Source organism: Martes martes (genome assembly GCF_963455335.1).
Source record: "Martes martes genome assembly, chromosome: 14".
In the NCBI taxonomy this organism is placed as follows: Eukaryota; Metazoa; Chordata; class Mammalia; order Carnivora; family Mustelidae; genus Martes; species Martes martes.
This window is the reverse complement of record NC_137902.1, coordinates 48877733-48898888: the sequence shown is the minus strand read 5'-3', so window position 1 is coordinate 48898888 and position 21156 is coordinate 48877733. Positions and strand designations below refer to the sequence as shown.

The following is a 21156-nucleotide window of genomic DNA, read 5'->3' as shown; positions in this document are numbered from 1 at the left end:
GGTTTCTGTGGGCCCACCCTGGACATGACAGCAGACTTGGGGAGAAAGAAGGAATCTTGCCTGAAGATTTGCAATCCAGGTCCCTGCCCACAGAATTCCCTTCCTCACCTTCCTGCCTCCCAGCAACAAGCACAGCATGCTACCTGATGCAGTCAGAGGAAATCTACACTAAGAGTTCCAGGAACAGGGTGAAGGCCAGATGTCACTTACAGTACCAGGGCCAGTGCTAGACAAGAACATCATGTTACTGGGGCGCCTGGGTGGCTCAGTTGGTTGGGCGACTGCCTTCGGCACAGGTCATGATCCCGGAGACCCGGGATCGAGTCCCGCATCAGGCTCCCAGCAACATGGGGAGTCTGCTTCTCCCTCTGACCTTCTCCCCTCTCATGGTCTCTCACTCTCTCTATCAAATACATAAATAAAATCTTAAAAAAAAAAAAAAAGAATATCATGTTACTGAAATCTAGAGGACAGGAGGGCAGGAAGACTGGCAAGAACCTGGAGACCAGTTCCTGGCCAGAGCTGTTACTCCAGAACGACACAACCCTTGCCTTCCATAGGGCACAGGGAAGAGGCCCTGATTTGTTGTGGAAAACAGAAGTCAGAAACCGCTGGAGAGACAGAAGAAGGGCTGTTTGGTCTGAGGCACAATATCCAAATAGTTCGGGCTCCCTGGTGGAGTGTGTGGGCTGTCCTGGCTGGCAGAGATGGTTAGCTTGCTGCTCAGTCTGCTAGCGACGCTGTGGAAGGCATTTCTACCTGGTGGGGGTGGGGGGGCAAGACTGATGCTATCCAAAGGAAGATTCTTTCTCTTTCCTTTTTTTTTTTTTTTTTAAAGCAGGCTCTACCTCCAGGGTACAGCCCAATACAGGGCTTGAACTCAAGACCCTAAGATCAAGACCCGATCAAGAGTTGGACACCCTAAAATTAAAAAAAAAAAAAAAAAAAAAGAGTTGGACACCTGGGGCACCAGACAGTGGGTTAAAGCCTCTGTCTTTGGCTCATGTCATAATCCCAGAGTCCTGGGATCAAGCCCCACATCAGGCTCCCTGCTCGGCAGGGAGCCTGCTTCCTCCTCTCTCTACCTACTTGTGATCGTGATCTCTGTCAAATAAGTAAATAAATAAAATCTTAACAAAAAAAAGGCTCAGGGGGTTAAGCTTCTGCCTTCAGCTCAGGTCATGATCCCAAGGTCCTGGGATTGAGTCCTGCGTCAGGCTCTCTGCTCAGCAGGGAGCCTGCTTCCCACCCCCACCCCGCCTGCCTCTCTGTCTACTTGTGATCTCTGTCAAATAAATAAATAAAATCTTAAAAAAAAAAAAAAGAGTTGGACACCCAACCAACTGAGCCACCCCGATGCCCCTCTATGGAGAGTCTTATCTGAGGTCCACCAACTCCTGGATTTGTGTTAAAATGGGGAGTAGATATACACTAGTCTTCTGGGGACAGAGTCCAGAGTTTAATTCCTAAAGAGGTCTGTTACCCAGAAAAGGTCAAGAACCACTGCTCTAAGATGTCATCTAACTCAAGGGTGCTGTGCTGCCCATAAAGGGACATGAGGTTCCATGTTCCTGGAAATCAAAAGGGTAAACATGTTGGGATCTGGACCATCCTGAGATTAATGAGCTTCAGGGCAATACACCCACCTGTCTGCACGACACCTCTCTCCACAAAAGCTAAAAGTGACTCATGGATGCTTTGTTCACTTTGGTGACTATGGGGCCCCCTCTGAGGGAGGGCCATTCGGAATCTGGCAATGCTGAATTCCTGATTTGCCCCCTTCCTCCTTTCACAGCTGGTGTAAGAACCAGGATGAGTTGATGGTCTGACAACTCTGGAGGCACTGCCACTGCTCCAAGCACTGTAAAGGCCTTAAACAGGACCTCAGAAAAACAGATCTTGCTACAGACCACACTAAAGGAGAAACCAACTGGGGCGCCTGGGTGGCTCAGGTCATGGTCCCAGGGTCCTGGGATCAAGCCTCGCATTGGGCTACCTTGCTCAGCCAGGAGCCTGCTTCTCCCTCTGCTTGTGCTCTCTTTCTCTGTCAAATAAATATATATTTAAAAAAAATTTTTTTTAAAGATTTACTTATTTGACAAAGAGAGAGAGATTGTAAGTAGGCAGAGAGGCAGGAAGAGAGAAAGGGGGGAGCAGGTTCCCCGCTGAGCAGAGAGCCTGATGTGGGGCTCGATTCTAGGACGCTGAGATCATGACCCAAGCTGAAGGCAGATGCTTAACTGACTGAGCCACCCAGGTGCCCAATAAATAAGATATTAAAAAAAAAAAAAAAAAGAGGAGAAACCAATAGAAATACAAGATGGAATACAAGTGTTACATGAAGCAGAGACAATGGATACATGGTTGAGAAAAGGGTGAGTGAGATCAAAGGGCTGGAAGAGCAGAAGCTGCAGGGAAAGCTAAGGCAAGGGTGAGGGGAGGGAGCAGTGTCAGTAAAATAAGCCAAAAGGACGCTGAGTCCCAGCATACACATGGAGAGGGGAGGAAACCTCACTTGTCTTTACCACGACTGTCATTACTTATTTTCTTTATAATTTTGTTGTAAATTAGATCATACAGTTGCATTAAAGAAGTTTATTTTTATTTATTTATTTTGAAAGATTATTTATTTTTAAGTAATCTGTACACCCAATGTGGGGCTCGAGCTTATGACCTCAAGATCGAGAGTCCCACTCTTCTGACTAAGCCAGCCAGGCACTCCTGTCATTACTAAGGCTTTTTTTTTTTCTAAAGAGAGGGAGAGAATCTTAAGCAGGCTCTAAGCCTGGCGTGGAGTCTGACTCGGGGCTCGATCTCACACCCCTGACATCATGAGCTGAGCCAGAATCAAGAGTCAGACGCTTAACCAACTGAGCCCCTCAGGCACCCCATCCTGTCATTATCATCATGATAACGTCAGTAGCAGTGCCAGCTACGGCAACTGTGTAATGCGCTCTAAGCAAATGCTCTGCACCGGGCACTGTGCTAAGCACTGTATCTGGAGTTCATATCTGGAGTTCATCTGTTAATCCTTAGGATAGTATTAAAGCAGACACTCTTGTAATCCCTGTTGATAGTTGAGGAAACTCAAGTCTAGGTTGGGTCACGTGTCTACAGTCACTGAACAAATAAGCAGTAGAACTGGGCTCTAAACTCCCATCCTAAACCACCTCTAGGGTGTCAATCTGGGCAGAGTGGGGTGGGGTCCACAGGGAGGCGGTGGCAGTGGGGGAACGACCTAAGAGTTGAGCTGGATGCTCTAGGCTAGTGACTTAAATGGGAGGGGGTTACCTCCAGAGCCGAGTCATTTAGGAGACTGCCCAAACAAGAGGCCTCCCAGGCCATATGGGAGTATCGTGCTGCTGTGGACACAGTGTGGAGCAGACAGCAGCTGCCTGGGCCTGGGCAGAGAGCTGGCCGGGGGAAGTGGTGGTGGTGGGATGCCTGGGAGGCTGATCTGGGAGGAGCACAGTACGTGCAGGGGTATGGCAAGTAAGGCTGCCCCCAAGAAAGCCTGGACACCCCTCAAACTCACAGACTGAGGCTGCTCCTCAGGCTTCTGACAGCTCTCTGCACAGCTGAGAGCCTGCAAAGTGCCTTTCTCACAGCTGTACAAGGGCAAGATCATCTTCCTCAGCTCACACCCTTACTTCCCCTGCAGTAGCTTCACCGTAACTGCCTTGAAGACGCTTCTGCTTGAATCAATCGCTGACACCCTGTCTCCCCATTTCCAGGATCACTTCCATTTTCCAGATGTCTGTGCATGTGCTCACTCACCTCTGACCACTTCCTCTCCCACCTATCTCCCTGGTGGTTGGTCATCAACTCCTGTCTGTTATCATACACAGTGACTCTGGTCTCTGGCTCCTTTATTGCCACCTAGGCTCAGGATCTGTTTTCCTTGTAACCCCCACCCCCCAAACCGGCCCATTATCAAGGCAGAATTCACATATAGTAAATTGCACAAATCCTAAAGAAACTGACACATTTTAACACATATACACCAAACACACTAATGTTCAGAACAAGATACAGAATACTTTCATATTTCCATAAAAGGACCCTGATAACTCTTTTCATCAATGCCAAGCCCTCACCCCGGGGGAGCTGCTCTCCTGACATCTGTCACCACAGATCAGTCTGGCCTGTTCTTGGACTTTATCTACCTGGAATCATACATCATGTACCCTCCTGTATGGAGTTCCTTGTTCTCAGCAGGATTCTGACATTTGGCCAGGTTGTGTGTGTCAAGAGTTCACTTCTTTCAAAAGATAGTATTCCATCGTGTGGGTCTATGACAACTTGTTTATTCTCCTACTGACAATCATCTAGACTATTTCCAATAGTGGATTTATTAAGAAAGTTGCGATAAATGTTCTTGTACAAATATTTCCGTGGATATAGGCACTCATTTCCCTTGGGTATGTACTGAAGAGTAAATCTGCTAGGCCGTATGGTAAGCGTAGATGTCACTTTACAAGAGATTGTCAAATGGATGTTCAGAGTGGTGATAACCGTGCACACTACCACTGTCAATGCAGGAGTACCAGTTGCTTCACATCCTTGCCAGCATGTGGTTTTCAGGGTTTTTTTTCACATTTTAATTTTTTTGGTATGTGCGTATAGTTTTAACTAGCATTTACCTGATGACTAATCATGTTGAGCAATTTTTCATTTATTTATTAGCCATTTGAATATATCCTTTTGTGAAGTGTTAATTCAAGTTTTGCTCCCATGTCTTCAAATCAGGTTGTATTTTTCTTATTGATTTTGAAGGACCCTTTCCTATATTCTGGATAGGAGAGTCCTTTGTCAGATGCACGATGTTGACTGCTTTCTCTCAGACCGAGGCCTGGGCTTTTAACTCTGATAATGGGGCTCTAGAGGAGCAGCCAGGCTCTTCTTCTGCAATTTCGTCAGTTATTCACCATGAACCTTCCTGTTCAATGCCTTCCCTGGCTCCACATTCTCAGAGCAGGCTGAGCTCTCACCTGTCTGGTCTCCAACACTCCAGTTCCCTTGGCTATAGTTGACTGGGTCATCTCAGACAAGGCTGTCTCAGGTGCTCCTGAGGATTACACAGGAGGCAATCCATGTGAAGAGCCTGGCCAGTGCCCGACCATAGCAGCAGTTGCTGAAGGCAGGGTGCTTTTATTAGCATTCCCTGGTCTTTCAGAGCCTCAGCTTCAGCATCAGCCTAGACACTGTTGCCTGGACATGCTGAGCTCACGGCCCTTGACTCCGTAAACCTGACTCACCCAGATCCCACGTCTTTCCTCAGTCTTCCCTAACCAAGCCCAAAGTGACATCTTCCTCCCCATTTCCCCTGAGCTTCCTGTCTCTGCCACTCGTGTGATGGTCAACACCCTGCCCTAGGATACCAGTTATCTTTCCACAGACTAACTGCCTGTGACGCATCTGAACTGTGGGACCAGTGACAGCAGACCAACCATCTTGCAGTTCCTGATGCTATAAGTCTGACAGAACTTGGTACTCAGTAACAACTCAACTTGTTTGTTAGTCTCGTATACTACCAATTCTAGACTGTATTGTGGGAATTAAATACTAATCGAAATCAGAGCAAGGCCGAACAGGATCCCTCATAAAATTCTACTAGTTAAGTCGGTACCAAGTTAAGTAATGGGAGTTACCTACAATTTCTTAGATCTCAGTACCCACATGAGAAATGGCACCTCTCAGTTTATGATCTATACAGCCACAATCTCTTAGGATAAAACACATTATCTGTACCATTAAAAATGTGTTAGTTACAAGGCCAGTCTATATTAAACAAAGTGTAACATAAGCACTTTTTACAAAATATTCCTAGAGATCTAACTTAATCAGGCTTCTCATTTTGAAAGATGAGAGAGAAGATCAGAGAGAAGGAGGGGGTGAGAATGGGTACGTGTGATGCAGGGGGATGTGGGCAGAGGGCAGGCATGTGTGCTCAGGCTCACCTGTGCCCTTCCCAGCAGGGGTTCTACTTCTTTGTTATGCTCAATGGCTGTTTCAAAAGACTGAAGGAAATTTGATACGATAGGATCCACCACTTTTTTGTTGGTTTTGTACTTTTCATGAATTATCTTCAGCAATCCGCATTTCTTTACGGTACCTGTTAAGAGTGAATTTATTTACCAAGGTTGGACTAATGAGGTAGTTGGTCAGGCTGCCCCAAGGTTGTAGTCTGGGTAATGAGATCACTGAAAATGCATTTGCTAACAGGGCATCATTGGTTGCTAGGCTCCAAGAAAAAACCTGACTTCCCAGCACTGCATAAAACTAATAAGCTAAATAGGCCGGAGTGAATGGAAAGGGCTTTCATAAGCCTTTTATGAGTCCTGCTCACCATTAAACGCTCCACAGTAATGGCAGATGTTCTTCTTTCGGCACTTATCTGAGATTTTCTTCTTTAGTCCACGTTTCTGGAGGTAGGTCAGGCCGGGCCTCTTCAGATAATCCAGAAACTGCTTCTTCTCCTCCTGGGACAGCATGATGTGGCAGCAAGTTTTACAGATCATCTTTTAAAAATTAAAACAGAGAAAAGGATGAGAGATGAAAAAGTCTTCTTTTAAAAATGTCACCCCTACCTCTTGCCCAGGACACAGAAACTGAGCGACATGCCCAGAGAGCTGGGTGATGTTCACCATCACAGCTTGCTGGCAGGATTTTTGCTAACTGATTTTTTAATTTTGTGCTGTTCTGTACTGCTGGATTTATGATTATTTTTCACAGTGTCCTATCTACCATCTACTCAAGAAAAAACAAAGAATAAAGAATCCTTAGGCAATTTAATTTACTGCAAGATGCAATATTATGAGTGTAAAGTAAACATTCTCCCTAGATGTATCCCTAACCACTCACAATCTTAAGCTCACTCCAACATCCCTGAGCAGTAATTCCCAAGTTTACGCCTTGAAAACAAACATGTCTGCACCTACCTGTAAGATGCCAATAACTGCTCTGAAGTAGCCCACGTGAAAGCACGGCAACTCCAAGTCAATGTACCCATAGTGGCCGAGACAGTCAGCCAAGTTCTTCCCGCAGGTTTCACAAGGACGGTCCTTCTCACTGGTACCCTTTGGATAAAAGCATACCCAATTATTAATGGAGACTACTGGACGGGAACGTGGGACCAGGTGATTCTGAGTCGGAATCACCTGGGAAGGTGCAGTGTATTCACACCCCACTGACCAAAGGCTAGAGTCCCTGAGATGGTGCAGGAGGAATAAGGGAGAAGGAAGGAAGCTCTTGTTTCCTCTGACCTGGCAAATCATTAGCTTCATCAGCATGCCAAAACACATGGCCTGGGAGGGGGTGAGGCCTTACCATCCTATGGTCAAGCACACCGTACAGCAGGGGAGCATGGTTATTGTCCTGGCTGTAAAGGTTCTTACTCACAACCTGGATGTGAGCCTGCTGGCGCATCTCCTCAGGGGACTTCATTCCAAAACAGATGTGGCTTCTGGAATTAAAAAAAAAAACGGGGGGGGGGGGTGGTGGTGCCTGGGTGGCTCAGTGGTTTAAGCCTCGGCTGGGTTCATGATCTCAGGGTCCTGGGATCGAGCCCCGAATCAGGCTCTCTGCTCAGCGGGGAGCCTGCTTCCCCACTCTCTCTGCCTGCCTCTCTGCCTACTTGTGATCTCTCTCTCTCTGTCAAAAAAAATAAATAAAATCTTAAAAAAAAACAAAACAAAACAGGGGAGTTGGGGCACCTGGCTGACTCTGTCAGTAGAACATGTGACTCTTGATATCAGGGTTGTGAGCTCAAACCCCATGTTGGGTGTAGAGCTTACTTAATTAAAAACAACGACAACAGTAACAACAAACAGGAACAATTACGTCAAAACTACTTACAAAAATGGTAATAGCAATGACCCACCATAACTAACCTTATTCTTTCAACTGTTTACAGGCTCTGCTCCCCTATTATTAAATATATTCAAATCTCTCCCACTTTTCCTTGGTAAACATCCCTTCATGCCACTGAAATCACTTCCATTCTTACTACCAAATGAATGGTGTTCACCAAGGTCACCGAGCGCCCACCTGCTTGCTAAATCCTGGTAAGTATTTTTTCAACTTACCACTGTGCAGCGCTGGATGTTAACTCCCCTTTCCCCTTCCCCTGAAATATTCTCCTCTTCTAGCCTTTGGGACACCACATACTCTCTGAGTGCCCCCGACCTGTGCCAGCTGTTTCTTTTGTGCTTGCTTCTTCTATGCCATCCCTTAAATATTCTCGTCTCTCATGTAAGGATGCAACACTCAAGCCCTTCTTTTCATTCTAGACATCCCTCTGAGTGATTGTGTCACTCAGCTATGTGTTAACGTCAGCTAATCTCCATCTGTAGGCCAGATACTGCTGCTTAGTGGGAGACCATACAGACACCTGTTCTGCCCAGCTGTACAGGCACCTCAAACTTGACATACCTAAAACAGAACCTGACATTTTCGTTGCCAAATTTGTTCCTTCAATCACCTGACCAGCAAACTGGGGACTTACTGTGTGCCAGGCACCATCCCGAGGAGCTGTGGATACAGATTAGATGAGACAGACAAGGTCCCTGCCAAAATGGAGCTCACAGTTCAGCGTGGGCAAGACAGACAATAAACAAATACATACACAAAAGCGAACAGATGCAGAGAATGAAAATGATATGAGGTGGTAGAGTTTGAGGAAACTACATTGTGGGGTCAGATAGCCCCTTTGTAAAACTCACATTGAAGCTGAATTCTGAGTAAGAGGGAACCAGCTTTAAGATGGGAGGGAGATGTGGCATTTGAAGTAGAGAATCATTAGGGTGAGGGTCCCAAAGCCAGCACAAGCTTGGCATTCAAGAACCAAACCAAGGGGCACCTGGGTGGCTCAGTGGGTTAAAGCCTCTGCCTTCGGCTCAGGTCATGATCCCGGGGTCCTGGGATCGAGCCCCGCATCAGGATCTCTGCTCAGCAGGGAGCCTGCTTCCCCCACCTCTCTCTGCCTGCCTCTCTGCCTACTTGTGATCTCTGTCTGTCAAATAAATAAACAAAATCTTAAAAAAAGACCAAAAAACAAAACAAAATCAAGCCAGTATAATAGAGTGCAGAAAGATAATGGCACAAGATGAAATCCATGTGGTGTGTGGGGTCCGGTCATGCTGCGCTTGGGAAGGCTGGTAGAGATTTTACATGTTAGTACAATGGAAAGCCACAGGAAGGTTTTAAACTGGAGTCACAAAATCTAATTTGCATCTTAACAGGGTCTCTTGGGCTCCTTTGTGAGAACAGATTACATCTGAATATGGGTGGGGTTTGGGGGTGGGAATGAAGGGCCAGGGTGAATATGGAGAGACCACTGGCAAGGATTCCACCAAGTAAGACACTTGTTTCCCATGAACGGCAACCAACCAAACAGCTGCCCAAGCAAGAGATTCTGTGTGTCAATTTTACACCCTAAACCCCTCTGAAATCCATCTCTCCATCGACTCTACCAACCTCATGCAGAAGGAAATCATCATCCCCTGCCTGGACCCCTGCAGTGGCATCCAAGGTCTCCCTCTAATTCTGTCCCCCAAGAATTGAGAGATGTTTCAGGAGAACTCTATTATCAAGACACTCCCCTGCTTAAAATGCTTCAGAGATTTGTTATGGCCTGCAAGAGGATTCTGGAACACAGCTTCAGATCTCCTGCTTCCTTCTCATCACCCCTTTCTCCGTCCAGTATGCTCCTTAAAGGCTGCTGGGTCTCCATTCTTCTGCTTGAATCCCTTTCTTATTAGGTGTTTGTCCTTGCACTTCCCAACACTGACTTGCCTACCTTCTCTAACCAAAAGAGGCAGTAATGTCTTATTCGAGTCCTAGCCCTAATACTTATGGCCGGGCCTAGCACACAACACCTTCCTCAGTTAAGCGTCTGTTACAAGAATGATTGGTTCATTTTTCCCGTGTCAGCTCTAAGAGGAGGCCACGGTCTGATAAAAAAAAGCTCTGAGGGATAAAAGGCCCAGAAGAGCAGCCTCATTTCTGATACTGCTACACATCACCCAGTGGGATAGCTTTCTAACTGGAAACTCCAACCTTTCGGTCAGCAAATATCGCCTCCGTGTTACATGCTCTGCAGCAAAACCACAATCAGACACAGTCCCCGCCCGAGACTGCGCCCCATGCTGCAGTGGCAAACAGATCTGCAGGGAAAGGTCATCGTTTGACCTCGGGAGGACTCGTGCGTAGGGCCACAGCTCGCATCACATAGCAAGCCCCGGGACCACCCCCGGCCTGCAGTCCCCCAGGTGTTGGGTTACCCTCTGCCTGACCAATAGTCTTTGACCTATCCTGATACTTCTGAGTTTTGCCCACACCTTCCGCGGCCCTCCCGGCCCTCCCCTTCCAACTGAATCTCATCTCTGACTCCTTGAGACCCGGGATCCCCGACATCGCACCCTCTTGCCCCTCGTTTCTCCACCCTTTGACCACTTTTGCTCCTCCTTACATTTTCTTGGCCACATCCGTCTCTCGGAACTGTTCCTTCACCATGGTGACGGCTGCCAAGGTACCCTCCCCAATACTCGGGGAGCTAGAGAAACTCACGTCCCCGCACCCCCTGAGGCTGCTAGTCGCCTTGCTGCTAACACCTCCGCTGCATCCTGTCGGCCACCGTAGAGCGCCCCACGTGGTCGCTTCCTCTTCCGCTACTCGCCGCCGCGTCTGTCAGTCAAGAGAGGGCTTCGGACAGGTCGCTTTCCGCCTTCTCCCTACACTGCCATCTTGCGGAACCTCTTTGAAACTGCAGCGGAGCCTGTTCTGGTAATTTCAAAAGCTTTTTTGCGGTTCATTTCTCCAGGTCACGTGACCCCTGCAGAGACACTGCAAAGCCTTGCCTCAGAACGGTTAGGCCATCAGAGAAAAAAACTGCATAAAATGGAAAACGTCGTTATCCACATCAATACCACCTCAATTAAGATCGATCCTCTAATTTTTTACATTAAGGTGGAGGCTTAAATGAACCTGCCCAGGGAACAGAAGTACCAAACTGGAAGACCACCAAAGGAAATAAATGGGTCAGGAAACAGGGTCATGCGTGCAGTTTACAAAGTTACTTTGAAAAAGAAATGAGGGGCACCTGGGTGGCTTAGTGGGTTAAGCCTCTGCCTTCAGCTCAGGTCATGATCTCAGGGTCTTGGGATGGAGCCCCGAATCCGGCTCTTTGCCCCGCAGGGAACCTGCTTCCCCCACTCTCTCTGCCTGCCGCTCTGCCTACTTGTGATCTCTCTCTCTCTCTCTGTCAAATAAATAAATAATAATAATAAATAAAAAAGAAATGAATTAAACTTACGTGATTGATTACAAAACCTGAAGCTATAAATCTGTGAAAAGTTAGGTCATGGTGAGCAAGATGAAGGGAGAAGGGAGAATAGGAATTGGAGATCATTACCGTAGTCAGGAAATAAACGACTTGCGCACAGTCTGTGACAACCTGTGGGAGGTGATCCTAGTGTGACATCTCAGCACATGAGACTACCAAGGAAACCACACCACTGTAGGATTTAGTGCTACAGAGCCTGAAACTTCTTTACTATTTGTAAGAAACTCTAGGCAGAACTGAATCAAGTGGTTCAACACCTTTGAGTTTTAAAGAGTTTAAGGACTCCATGGATCCTCACTGGCAAAACACAAATGTAAAACAAAAAGCAAAGCAAATCAGACTTTACTTATTTCAGCAGTTAATCACTTAAAATCTCTTTGGAAGAATATAGACAATACTAACAAGATTTGACAAGTGGCTTTTATCATAGAGGTTAGAAGCAAAGGTTCTGGAATCTCAGTCGCTTCCCGGGGCACCACCACCTAAAGTTGTGTGACCTTGAGAAAGTTATTTAGCCTCGTTTTGTCTTGGTTTCCCCACCTTATAAGAGAGGTAATAAGTATCCTACTTCTTATAGTTATGGGGAAGGTCAAATGGCAAAATGAATGTGGAAGTATTTAGAATGTAACAGGCACATAGCAATCACTCAATGAATATTAACTATTGTTATTCTGAAAAATGTAGAAAAGCTGTCCTCAAAGCCTGCACCTTTGTCTCCTCTTCCACACTAATCTTTGGAGGTCCTAATGTCTCTATATGAACATGCACGTATGTTCCTTATTTTTGCATGACCATGTCACTTTAAATAACAAACTTACGGATCAAATATTGATAAAAGCTTTTTTTTTAAATTTTTATTTATTTATTTGACAGACAGATCACAAGTAGGCAGAGAGGCAGGCAGAGAGAGAGGGAGGAAGCAGGCTCCCCGCTGAGCAGAGATTCCCGATGCGGGACTCGATCCCAGGATGCTGGGATCAAGACCCGAGCCGAAGGCAGCGGCTTTAACCCACTGAGCCACCCAGGCGCCCCGATAAAAGCTTTTTTTTGATAAGGAGTAAGGTTTTCAGAAAAAACACAAATTAAATAAAGATTATTTTATTTTTAATTCAGAAAACTACCACAGGATCTCAAAAAAAGCAATATTTAGCAAGAAACTAAAATGGTCGGTTTTGTGCAGTTGAAATAACGAAAGGTTTTGAATCGGTTTCTGCGGTTTCCCTCGCTATAAAATGAGGCTGGTCGACAGGATCTTCTAAGATGTCTTCTAGCTTTACGAAGGTTTAACTCGCATTGAGATAATTTAAACTATAATTCGGTTTACCGTAATTTTAAGTACGGGAAATTCAGGACAACGAATTGAATTGAGACTGAACGTGTGCTTTCGTAAATCCAGCCGATGTAAGATCCGTGGGGGCGGGCCTTGGGCACTTTCAATCAGGCATTGGCGCGGCCGCCCTCGCCGGGCTGGCCACGCCCCCACGCCTTCGCCGCTCGGGGGCCTTCCTTGCGCATTGATATGATTGGCCGGTGAGTAGTGGTTCTCTTTTCCTCTCCGGCTGCTTGAAGCTCGGCCGCCATCATGGTGAGTCTCCCCAGACCCGTACAGTCATCCGGCACGTATCTGAGCCATCCTTCGTCCCCGGGTCCTGCCATTTGTGCTACAGCCACCTGAAGCCCTGTCCTTCTTTTTTTGGCTGTGTCTTACGGAGGCTGGTTGCCGAGAGTCCCGGAGCCGTCGGCGGGGACCTGACCCGGACACGCCGGGCTTTAGAATCCAGGGCCTGGGGATTGCGAGGGCCCCTGCTGCGTTTGTCGGCTTCGTGGAGCCTAGTGGATCGGGCGGGGTGGTCATACTCCTCTCACCTGCGTTCTCGGTTTGGGATAGGCGGCTTGCAAGTGATGGCAGCCCCAGAGATGAAGCGGGTGCCGGCGGCGCCCGGGCGATTTGTGGCGCGTGAAGCTGTCCGCATGTCTAAGCTAGAACGTTGTCAACCAGACGGAGCCTTTTGTACTTTGCGGAAACCGAGACCTTGGAAAGGGAGGCCTGCAGAAAGCTTGCCTTGAGTACATGATGACTGAGCTGTGTCAGTAAAGGTTCAGCACCCATTCGTAATTCCACCGTATGTGCAAGTTCCCTCTTCCCTCCAATGTTCTCAAGAGTTGGGGGCTGTTAAAGTGAACTTACTTCGGTGTGGCTTTTCGCAACCAGTCGTTGCCATGAAAGCCTCTCCTTTATTTCTTCTGGATGAAATTTCTTTTTAGTGAAAGCATGCTGAATGCCCACATTCCTAGGTGCTTATTTGTGTAAAAGCTGTTGGGCCATTTAGAAGGGAGTAGGTTTTCTTGTGGGATATAAGTTGGCCATGCACGGTGGGTAGTTGACATGCAGATAGTGGCAGCGTTTGTGTCAAATTTGTGAGGGTGTTATGAACGTAATTGAGGCTGTAAGGTTTGTGCAAGTGGAAGTAGTTTTACTCCACAGAAAGGGTCCTTACATGAGGGTGGTTCTCCCGCCCCAAGGAGACAGTGCAAAATCTGGAGACATTTTTGATCCAAACTGGAGAGTTGGGGGTGCTACTGGCTTCTAGTGCAAGTCCCCACAGAAGTAGTGAGGCCAGAGTAGTAATGTTGAGATTGAGAAACCCTGCTCCAAAGTGATTCCCATAGCAAAGGGAAGATTCCAGAAAGCTGTGGAGTATGTTCTCTTGGTACTGAGGATATGTGTGTTAGGTGTGTCTTAGGAGTTAGGCAGCGGGGGGGGGGGGGTGGTTGTGGTTTTTTCTTTCCGTGGAAGCGTTCCCACCACTAGCTCATGTAGCTGTTGAAGGTTTAAAATGTGGTGCCTGCAGCTGCGGAATTGCATCTTAAATGTGACTTCATGTTTGTAAATCATCCACATGTGGCTCATAGGTACCCATTGGCAGTTCTGTACCTTGGAAACTCTCAGCAGGGTCAAGAAAAGGTTGAGTGGATCGCTAACTCGTGGTTTATGCATGTTTTTAGAATGACACAGTAACTATCCGGACCAGGAAGTTCATGACCAACCGACTACTTCAGCGCAAACAAATGGTAAGGGTGGTCATATCAAAGTTTCATTGTTTTTCGCTTTAAAAGACTCATTTTGTAATAATAAGCACTAAAACCTGTTACTTCTTTTTAGGTTATTGATGTCCTTCATCCTGGAAAGGCAACAGTACCTAAGACAGAAATTCGGGAAAAACTAGCCAAAATGTACAAGACCACACCAGATGTCATATTTGTATTTGGATTCAGAACCCATTTTGGTGGTGGCAAGACAACTGGCTTTGGCATGATTTATGATTCCTTGGATTATGCAAAGAAAAATGAACCCAAACATAGACTTGCAAGAGTAGGTGTTCTTATTTGTTCAATAGTTGCTGAAGACTGAGTTTTTCTTTTTTTCTTTTTTTTATTTGACAGAGAGACAACGAGAGAGGGAACACAAGGAGGGGGAATGGGAGAGGGAGAAGCAGGCTTCCCGAAGAGCAGGGAGCCCGACTGAATCCCAGGACTCTGGGATCATGACCTGAGCCGAAGGCAGACAACCAGTGAGCCACCCAAGTGCCCCAGGACTGAATTTTTCAACAGCATTGTGTTGTGGGTGCAGTGGAATGAGCAAGAGCAGGCAGGCTGTGGAGGGACAATCCTCAGACCTAGGGAACTAAAGGGGTTAAGAAAGAAGGTTCTTGGGGCGCCTGGGTGGCTCAGTGGGTTAAGCCTCTGCCTCTACCTCTGGTCATGATCTCAGTGTCCTGGGATCAAGCCCCGTGTCGGGCTCTCTGCTCAGCAGGGAGCCTGCTTCCTCCCGCTCTCTGCCTGCCTCTCTGCCTACTTGTGATCTCTGCCTGTCAAATAAATAAATAAAATCTTCAAAAAAAAAAAAGAAAAAAGGGTGGGGTGCCTGGGTGGCTTAGTGGGTTAAAGCCTCTGCCTTTGGCTCGGGTCATGATCCCAGGATCCTGGGATCGAGTCCCCGCATCAGGCTCTCTGCTCAGCGGGGAGTCTGCTTCCTCCTCTCTCTGCCTGCTTCTGTGCCCACTTGTGAACTCTGTCTGTCAAATAAATAAAATCTTTAAAAAAAAATTTAAAAAAAGGTTCTTTGATAAATGAACAGATAGAGTACAGGGCTTCAGTAATGGCGTCTGCACTTTTGAGGAGGTGGCATTTGAGCTGGGACTAGAAGGGCAAGTAATGGAGTACTTGTGGAGATAGGAGCTGTAAATAGGGGGATGGGTTTGGAAGGCTTGGCACCAAATCAAGATCCTTAATTCTAAAAGTCTGAGTTTGGACTCCACCCTCATAGGTAGCCAGGAATCATGAAAAGGCTTTTGATCATTTTCCTAGTGAACTACAGCAATGAGCGGAGCAAGCTCCCTTAGGTTCTAGATTATAAACTGTAGATTATTATTTTAAAGTAGTACTTGTGTTTTTCTCTCTTTATTCACTGCCATCAGGTAAGTCTTCCAATAGAACAGCTGAGGGGAAATGATGGTGTGGTAGACAGATGCTGTACTCTTTAGTTGGGTGGCCTGGGAGGCCTTGCTGAGGAGGTGACCGTTAAGCTGAAATCTTTGTGAAGATTTGAAAGCATTCTGGGCAGCAGGGACAGCACGTGCAAAAATGGGCAGAGTGAAGAGTAGATTGGAGTGTTGAGAGCACATGTGATCACTGTGCCACTGATTTGTACATGGCGTGTCTCAATTGGATTATCTTTTCTGTTTTAGTACAAACAAGTATTGTTAAACGTACTTGAAACACTTTTGATTTGGGAAGGTGCATTTCTTGAGCTGCTTGACTTGCTTATGGTCCCTACCAGATCAGTAATTGCTAAGTGATGTTCACAGGTCACTTAAAGGTACTCTTTTTCCTTTAGCATGGTCTGTATGAGAAGAAAAAGACCTCAAGAAAACAGCGAAAAGAACGCAAGAACAGAATGAAGAAAGTCAGGGGGACTGCGAAAGCCAATGTTGGTGCTGGCAAAAAGGTATTGCTCATCAAGGAGAATACAGAAATGTCAGTTGCAGGTCTTTAGTTTCTAGAAAGGAGGGATTTGTTTCCTTAATAACCTTTTTTAATGTTTTTTCTTTTCCCACTTCTTCTGGATTACAGAAGGTAACGTGTTTTGAGACGCTACATGATGTAGTATCTTAACACCTCACTAGAGTAGCTTTGCCCACCCTTTGTCAGCTCACGGATCAGCACAACACAGGGGCCACATCGGTTCAGTGATCCTAGTAGGCACCTTGCAAGCTCTGTCAGGAAAAAGTTTTCATTTTATTGCTAATTGGTTTGGACTGTTAAAAGGGGAAGATTAAACTTACTTGCTTAAAACAGATAACTGGTTTAAGAAGCAGTTGAATCAATGTGGCCCATGTTTTCCTGGCATGCTGGAGAGGCAGCTGAAATCTCGGTTGATTTCCTCTCCAGTTAGCCAAGACTTAAGTGATTTTAATGATAAGCAGCTTTTTACCAGCTTTGCCAGCTAACTGTAAATAATAGTTGAATTAAGGTGTTGGGTTGTTAAATTAACAAATAATCAAGTGTTCTGTGAATTTTTTTTTTTTTTTTCCTTTTCCCTCTACTTTCTTGGATTTCTTATTCATCAGAAATGAAGTGTCTAGCAGGTACTGAGATTGTGAGCACGGTGTGGGGATGCATCACCTTCACTGAGTTTGCTTTGATGCTTTGCATGTGTTGGCTTTTGGACAACAAGAGTTTTATGTAGTATGATCTCTTAAAATTTAACTGCTTTGTTTTAAAATGGCGTATAATGAGGAAGGGAGAGAAACTTTTAATCACGTTTATTTTGGAAACTCAAAAATGCATGTTAATGTTGCAAAGTGACCTGGTGGAGGAAGGTGGGTACTCTACTGAGTAGGCATCTTTTAACTTGTAGTTGGGAAATGCTGTGTCCCAGAATTATATACCCAGGAAACAGCTTTAGTTAATACAGGGCCTGGGAAAGGGCGTCTCATTTGGTCATCAACAGTCTTTCCCTTGGGGACCCTGAAGAATGGTCAGTTTCTTTGACAACTCTGGTAATAAAGTGGTCTAGGAAATCTGGCGAAGCTTCTGTCCAGAAAGCGTTTGCTCAAATCTGCCTTTTACGGTTATACTGCTTTTTATTGATCTCTAATTTTTCATCTGATGTCCATTTTTCTTTTAATTGAAAAAATTCCAAGGTAATTGTATATTCACACCAAAGCCTCTGATATGTGATATACTTTTTCTTTTAAGTTTTTGGTCAGAGTGGTCCACTACCCCACGACATTTTTGCATATTTGAGCAGCCTAAATCACGTAAAGTGGGCTTAGAGGGGTTGGAGTAGTAGGGTTTTGAAACACTGGTAGTCCTGCTCCTGTGTACTTCCTGTAACAATAACTCCCTGCCAGGCAGTAAATCTGGTATGCCTGCCCAGGCCTCTCTAATCACATTGTCTTTCCAGCCATGGAGTTCTAGTAATGGATGAACTGCCAGAGGAACTACCTTCTTAGAACTGCTCCCTGTTTGTGAGACTTATACTTATCAACTGAGTTTGCTGAGGTTGCAAAAAAGAGTCAGTGGACTGATCTAGAACCCAAGGACATTTAACCCGTTCTGGTCTTCATTCAGCCTTTGGGCCCCATGTGTTTGTGCTTGTTAGTATTCGCCAGTGACGTGTGGAGGGGGGCTCCCTGTTGGGGACCTGAGCCATCACTATTCCCTCTGCAGATGGCAGTGGTGCATTTCATTAGCAGAACTCTGGAAAACTGGGTGGGAAATGAATGCATGAATGAGCACCTGTATTCTTTGGCTCCAGATAGACAGGTTTACTAATGTTACTTTTAACTGTTCTTGTTTGGATGTTGGAATTGGTATTTGCTCTTACCTTTTGGGTACAATAGAGTTGTTTTAAATTAAGGAATAAATGTTCTCGTTTGAAGAGCGCTTGAAGCATTTTCATTTCAGCCCAGTTCTGCCTTTTTAAAAACTAATTTGCACTACTTTTGGTGGCTGTGAACAGTAGCTTTTAAAATACTGAGCTGAGACAGGATTTAAAAGACTTAGCTTGATCATTTAGAACTCTCTTTGAGGTTAGACTCTAGTGTGGGATGATTCCTGGCTCTTTTGGTGGTGCTTATGTGCCCAACATGATGTTGCTGAGCAGAGCAGGAGGGTTGAGGGTCAGGTATGTGTGCTTCATGTATATGTAGGCAGTGGCAGCCTGGATTGGCACTACTGTTGGTATGATGATCCCTTCGTTGTGAAACCATTATGCCACTTTGTTTACATAAGAACCATAGTAATCACGTGAGGTATTCTCCAAATTGGGAGGAATAAAGAGTGTGTCTAAGGAGTGCTCTGTATACAGTCAAAAAGAAAACAGTTATTTTTAAGGTAACTGATTGCATGCATGTAAATGCAGATTATTTTGGAGTTTGAAAAGGGACTATTAATGAAATGTTTCTTTTCCTTCTTCCCTCCTTTCTCCCTTCCCTGCCACTGATTCAGTGAGCTGGAGATTGGACAACAGGTATAATTCAAGCTTTTCATGTGGATCATTAGGCTTTACTGATAACAGTAATTTGAAAGTCTAGAGCACGTGAAATAGTTTTGTTTTTTTGTGTTTGTTTTTGCATGTGAAATAGTTTTAGAAATTGATTCGCAAATACTTTCAAGAATCATAGCTTTTTAAATACTGGTAGTGACATGGTTTTGTTTTTAAAACTTAATATTTAATTATTTCATTTCTAATGTGAATGTTTGCAAGCTTTATTTCTTGATGTTCTCATTGTGTTATTGCAGACTTAACCTTTTAGGTCACTAATATTTGTTTTGCATGAGTGTCCTTAATTTTGGAGTTTGCTGAAGATTTTGAACTTCAAACAGTTTTAAAGGTGGTTTAACTAACTAAATTTTTCCTTTTCTTTGTTTCACAGAAGGAGTAAAGATGCTGCAGTGGCTTTATTTGTGGTGATTGTGCAGATTTTTCATGAGAGGATTAATAAACTAAGAATGTTAATGTGTCTGTTTGTTTGAAATGTGTTTGAAATTTACTGGGAGTGTCAAGAAAATTACTCTGCTGTTAGAGTAGATTTAGATTGCTGCCCAAGTTTACATGTTCCAGTACACTTTTAGTGAAAACTTGGTATGATTGTTGTTTCTTTTAGTAGCACAAATAATGTAGGTATAGGGTATCAGCAACATGAGAGCATATAGGGCCAATCTCGTGTGCTCGTTGTTAATACTTGCCATCAGTTTAGTAGATCATTATCTGAAAGACACACTTGAAATCTGAATTAATTCCTTTTGGTCTTCCTAGAACCCGACATCGTTCTTATTACTGAAAAATTACTTGCCGACCTCAATAGAAAATTACTAGTTCACATTTTCATCATTTATCATGAAGTAAATAAGATCTGCCAAAATTATCTGTGCATTGTAGGTTTGTGCTTGTGGGATAACTGAATGGTGTATTATGAGTGGGGAATTTGGAAGCAGTTAATATAATGAATATTTGGAAGGAGTGTGTAATTGCTTGGTAAATCTGTATATGCTTTTGGTGAAACATGGAGGGTTACGTAGTATCACTTTTTCTTTGCCGAATGTCACTTCTGAGTTTGTTTTTTTCAGGTATCAGAGTTGATAACCAGGTTGATAACCCTGAGCTCTGGGTTATTGGTCACTTGTTTGGCTTTGAGGGTTTTTTTTTTTTTTTTTTTAAGATTTTATTTATTTGGGGGAGAGAGAGAACAGCAGGGGTACCAGCAGAGGGAGAAGGAGAAACAGACTTTCCATGGAGCAGGGAGCCCGATGTGCGGTTTGATCCCAGGACCCTGGGATCATGGCTGGAGTCAAAGGCAGACGCTTAACTGACTGAGCCACTCAAGGAGCCCTGGCTTTGAGAGATTTGAGGGGCAGTTGTTTTAGGGTTACTGTTAGGGTTGGGGTGCCTTTTGATAAGAGGGTAGAAAGTGAGGAGTTGGGAGAGCTTGGGTATTTGGGAATGGGGTGAAGAGGCATTAATGGCTTAAGGGTTTTGGATTCCATTTTCCCCTGAAGTTGGTATAGGATTGATTTGTACCTTACATGGGTCCATCTGGGAGTCAAGCTTATAAATATGATTAGGAACTATGTAAGTAGATGAAAAGCACTAGTGAAACCTCTGGAAATTGTAAAGGAGTGAAAGACCTGCTTGGTTGGGTAGATGGGGGATTCGGGAAGAAGGAAGGATCGTGATAGCAGAGGGTATGAGGATGCTGGAAGGAATGGTTCTGTGTTTTGGAGAACATAGTGAGAGCCCTTGATTGAAGAAGGACATGCAGAGTAGAGAGCAGGGATGTAAGGGCTGACCCTGCTGGTTGAGGCCTGCTGATGGTGGGTATAGTTTCACTTGGAGCTAAGCTCAGGCTGTGGTTTGGGTTTGTGGAATTCATGGCCCTATGGTTTCCCTTGCTGGGGCCAGGACCTAAGCCTGGCTGTACTGGAAGGAGAGTGTGGAGGAATGGGGGATTCAGGACTGCTAGTGTCAGTTTTCACCGAAGTGGCTAAAAGGTGATGTGGAGTGGGGGATTTTTCAGCTAGCAGTGCAGAAGCCATTCTTGCCTGGTGGCAAACATTGCAGGAGAAGGTGGGGTTCCTGTGGCAGCGAGGTTGAGGGAGCAGAGGACTGGTAAACAGCGTGCAGGGGCAAGGAGAAGGAAAAAGAGAAGGGAGAGCTGGGAGAGGTGGCACCTGGGCTGGCCCGGGGTAGCACTGGATGAATTGGAGGTGGGGGAGGCGTTGGAAAGTTGAGTAGCAGAGCTAAG

General features: G+C 45.4%; 2 protein-coding genes across 5 annotated transcripts in view; one reads left to right on the top strand and one right to left on the bottom strand.

Moving 5' to 3' along the window:
- Positions 1-10643, bottom strand: part of POLR3A (RNA polymerase III subunit A) — a 49895-nt gene extending 39252 nt beyond the window's left edge. The window contains exons 1-5 of one of the 2 annotated variants that reach the window (XM_080822441.1): positions 10472-10643; positions 7330-7465; positions 6942-7079; positions 6350-6521; positions 5961-6115 (exon numbers count right to left, since the gene is read on the bottom strand). In XM_080822441.1, the coding sequence (XP_080678567.1) occupies positions 5961-6115; positions 6350-6521; positions 6942-7079; positions 7330-7465; positions 10472-10515 (645 nt within the window). In that variant the 5' untranslated portion in view covers positions 10516-10643. The remainder of the gene's footprint in view (positions 1-5960; positions 6116-6349; positions 6522-6941; positions 7080-7329; positions 7466-10471) is intronic. The other variant, XM_080822442.1, reaches the window with a different exon arrangement.
- Positions 10644-12849: 2206 nt separating this feature from the next.
- Positions 12850-19772, top strand: RPS24 (ribosomal protein S24). 3 transcript variants are annotated; one of them, XM_080823151.1, is made up of 5 exons: positions 12850-12929; positions 14351-14416; positions 14508-14717; positions 16242-16352; positions 19288-19772. In XM_080823151.1, exons 1-5 carry the CDS (start codon positions 12927-12929, stop codon positions 19294-19296), a joined length of 399 nt encoding a protein of 132 aa, XP_080679277.1. In that variant the 5' UTR covers positions 12850-12926; the 3' UTR covers positions 19297-19772. The 3 variants fall into 3 exon arrangements, with proteins under 3 accessions (XP_080679277.1, XP_080679275.1, XP_080679276.1); XM_080823149.1 differs by lacking the exon at positions 19288-19772 and having other exon boundaries at positions 16242-16463; XM_080823150.1 differs by lacking the exons at positions 12850-12929; positions 19288-19772 and adding an exon at positions 13449-13467 and having other exon boundaries at positions 16242-16463.
- The last annotated feature ends 1384 nt before the right edge of the window (positions 19773-21156 follow it).

Bases quoted from the DNA above. Each gene is read 5' to 3' on its own strand.
- RPS24 (XM_080823149.1), top strand. The intron at 14,417-14,507 runs GTAAGGGTGGTC...ACTTCTTTTTAG, and splicing joins TACTTCAGCGCAAACAAATG to GTTATTGATGTCCTTCATCC. The intron at 14,718-16,241 runs GTAGGTGTTCTT...TTTTTCCTTTAG, and splicing joins CCAAACATAGACTTGCAAGA to CATGGTCTGTATGAGAAGAA.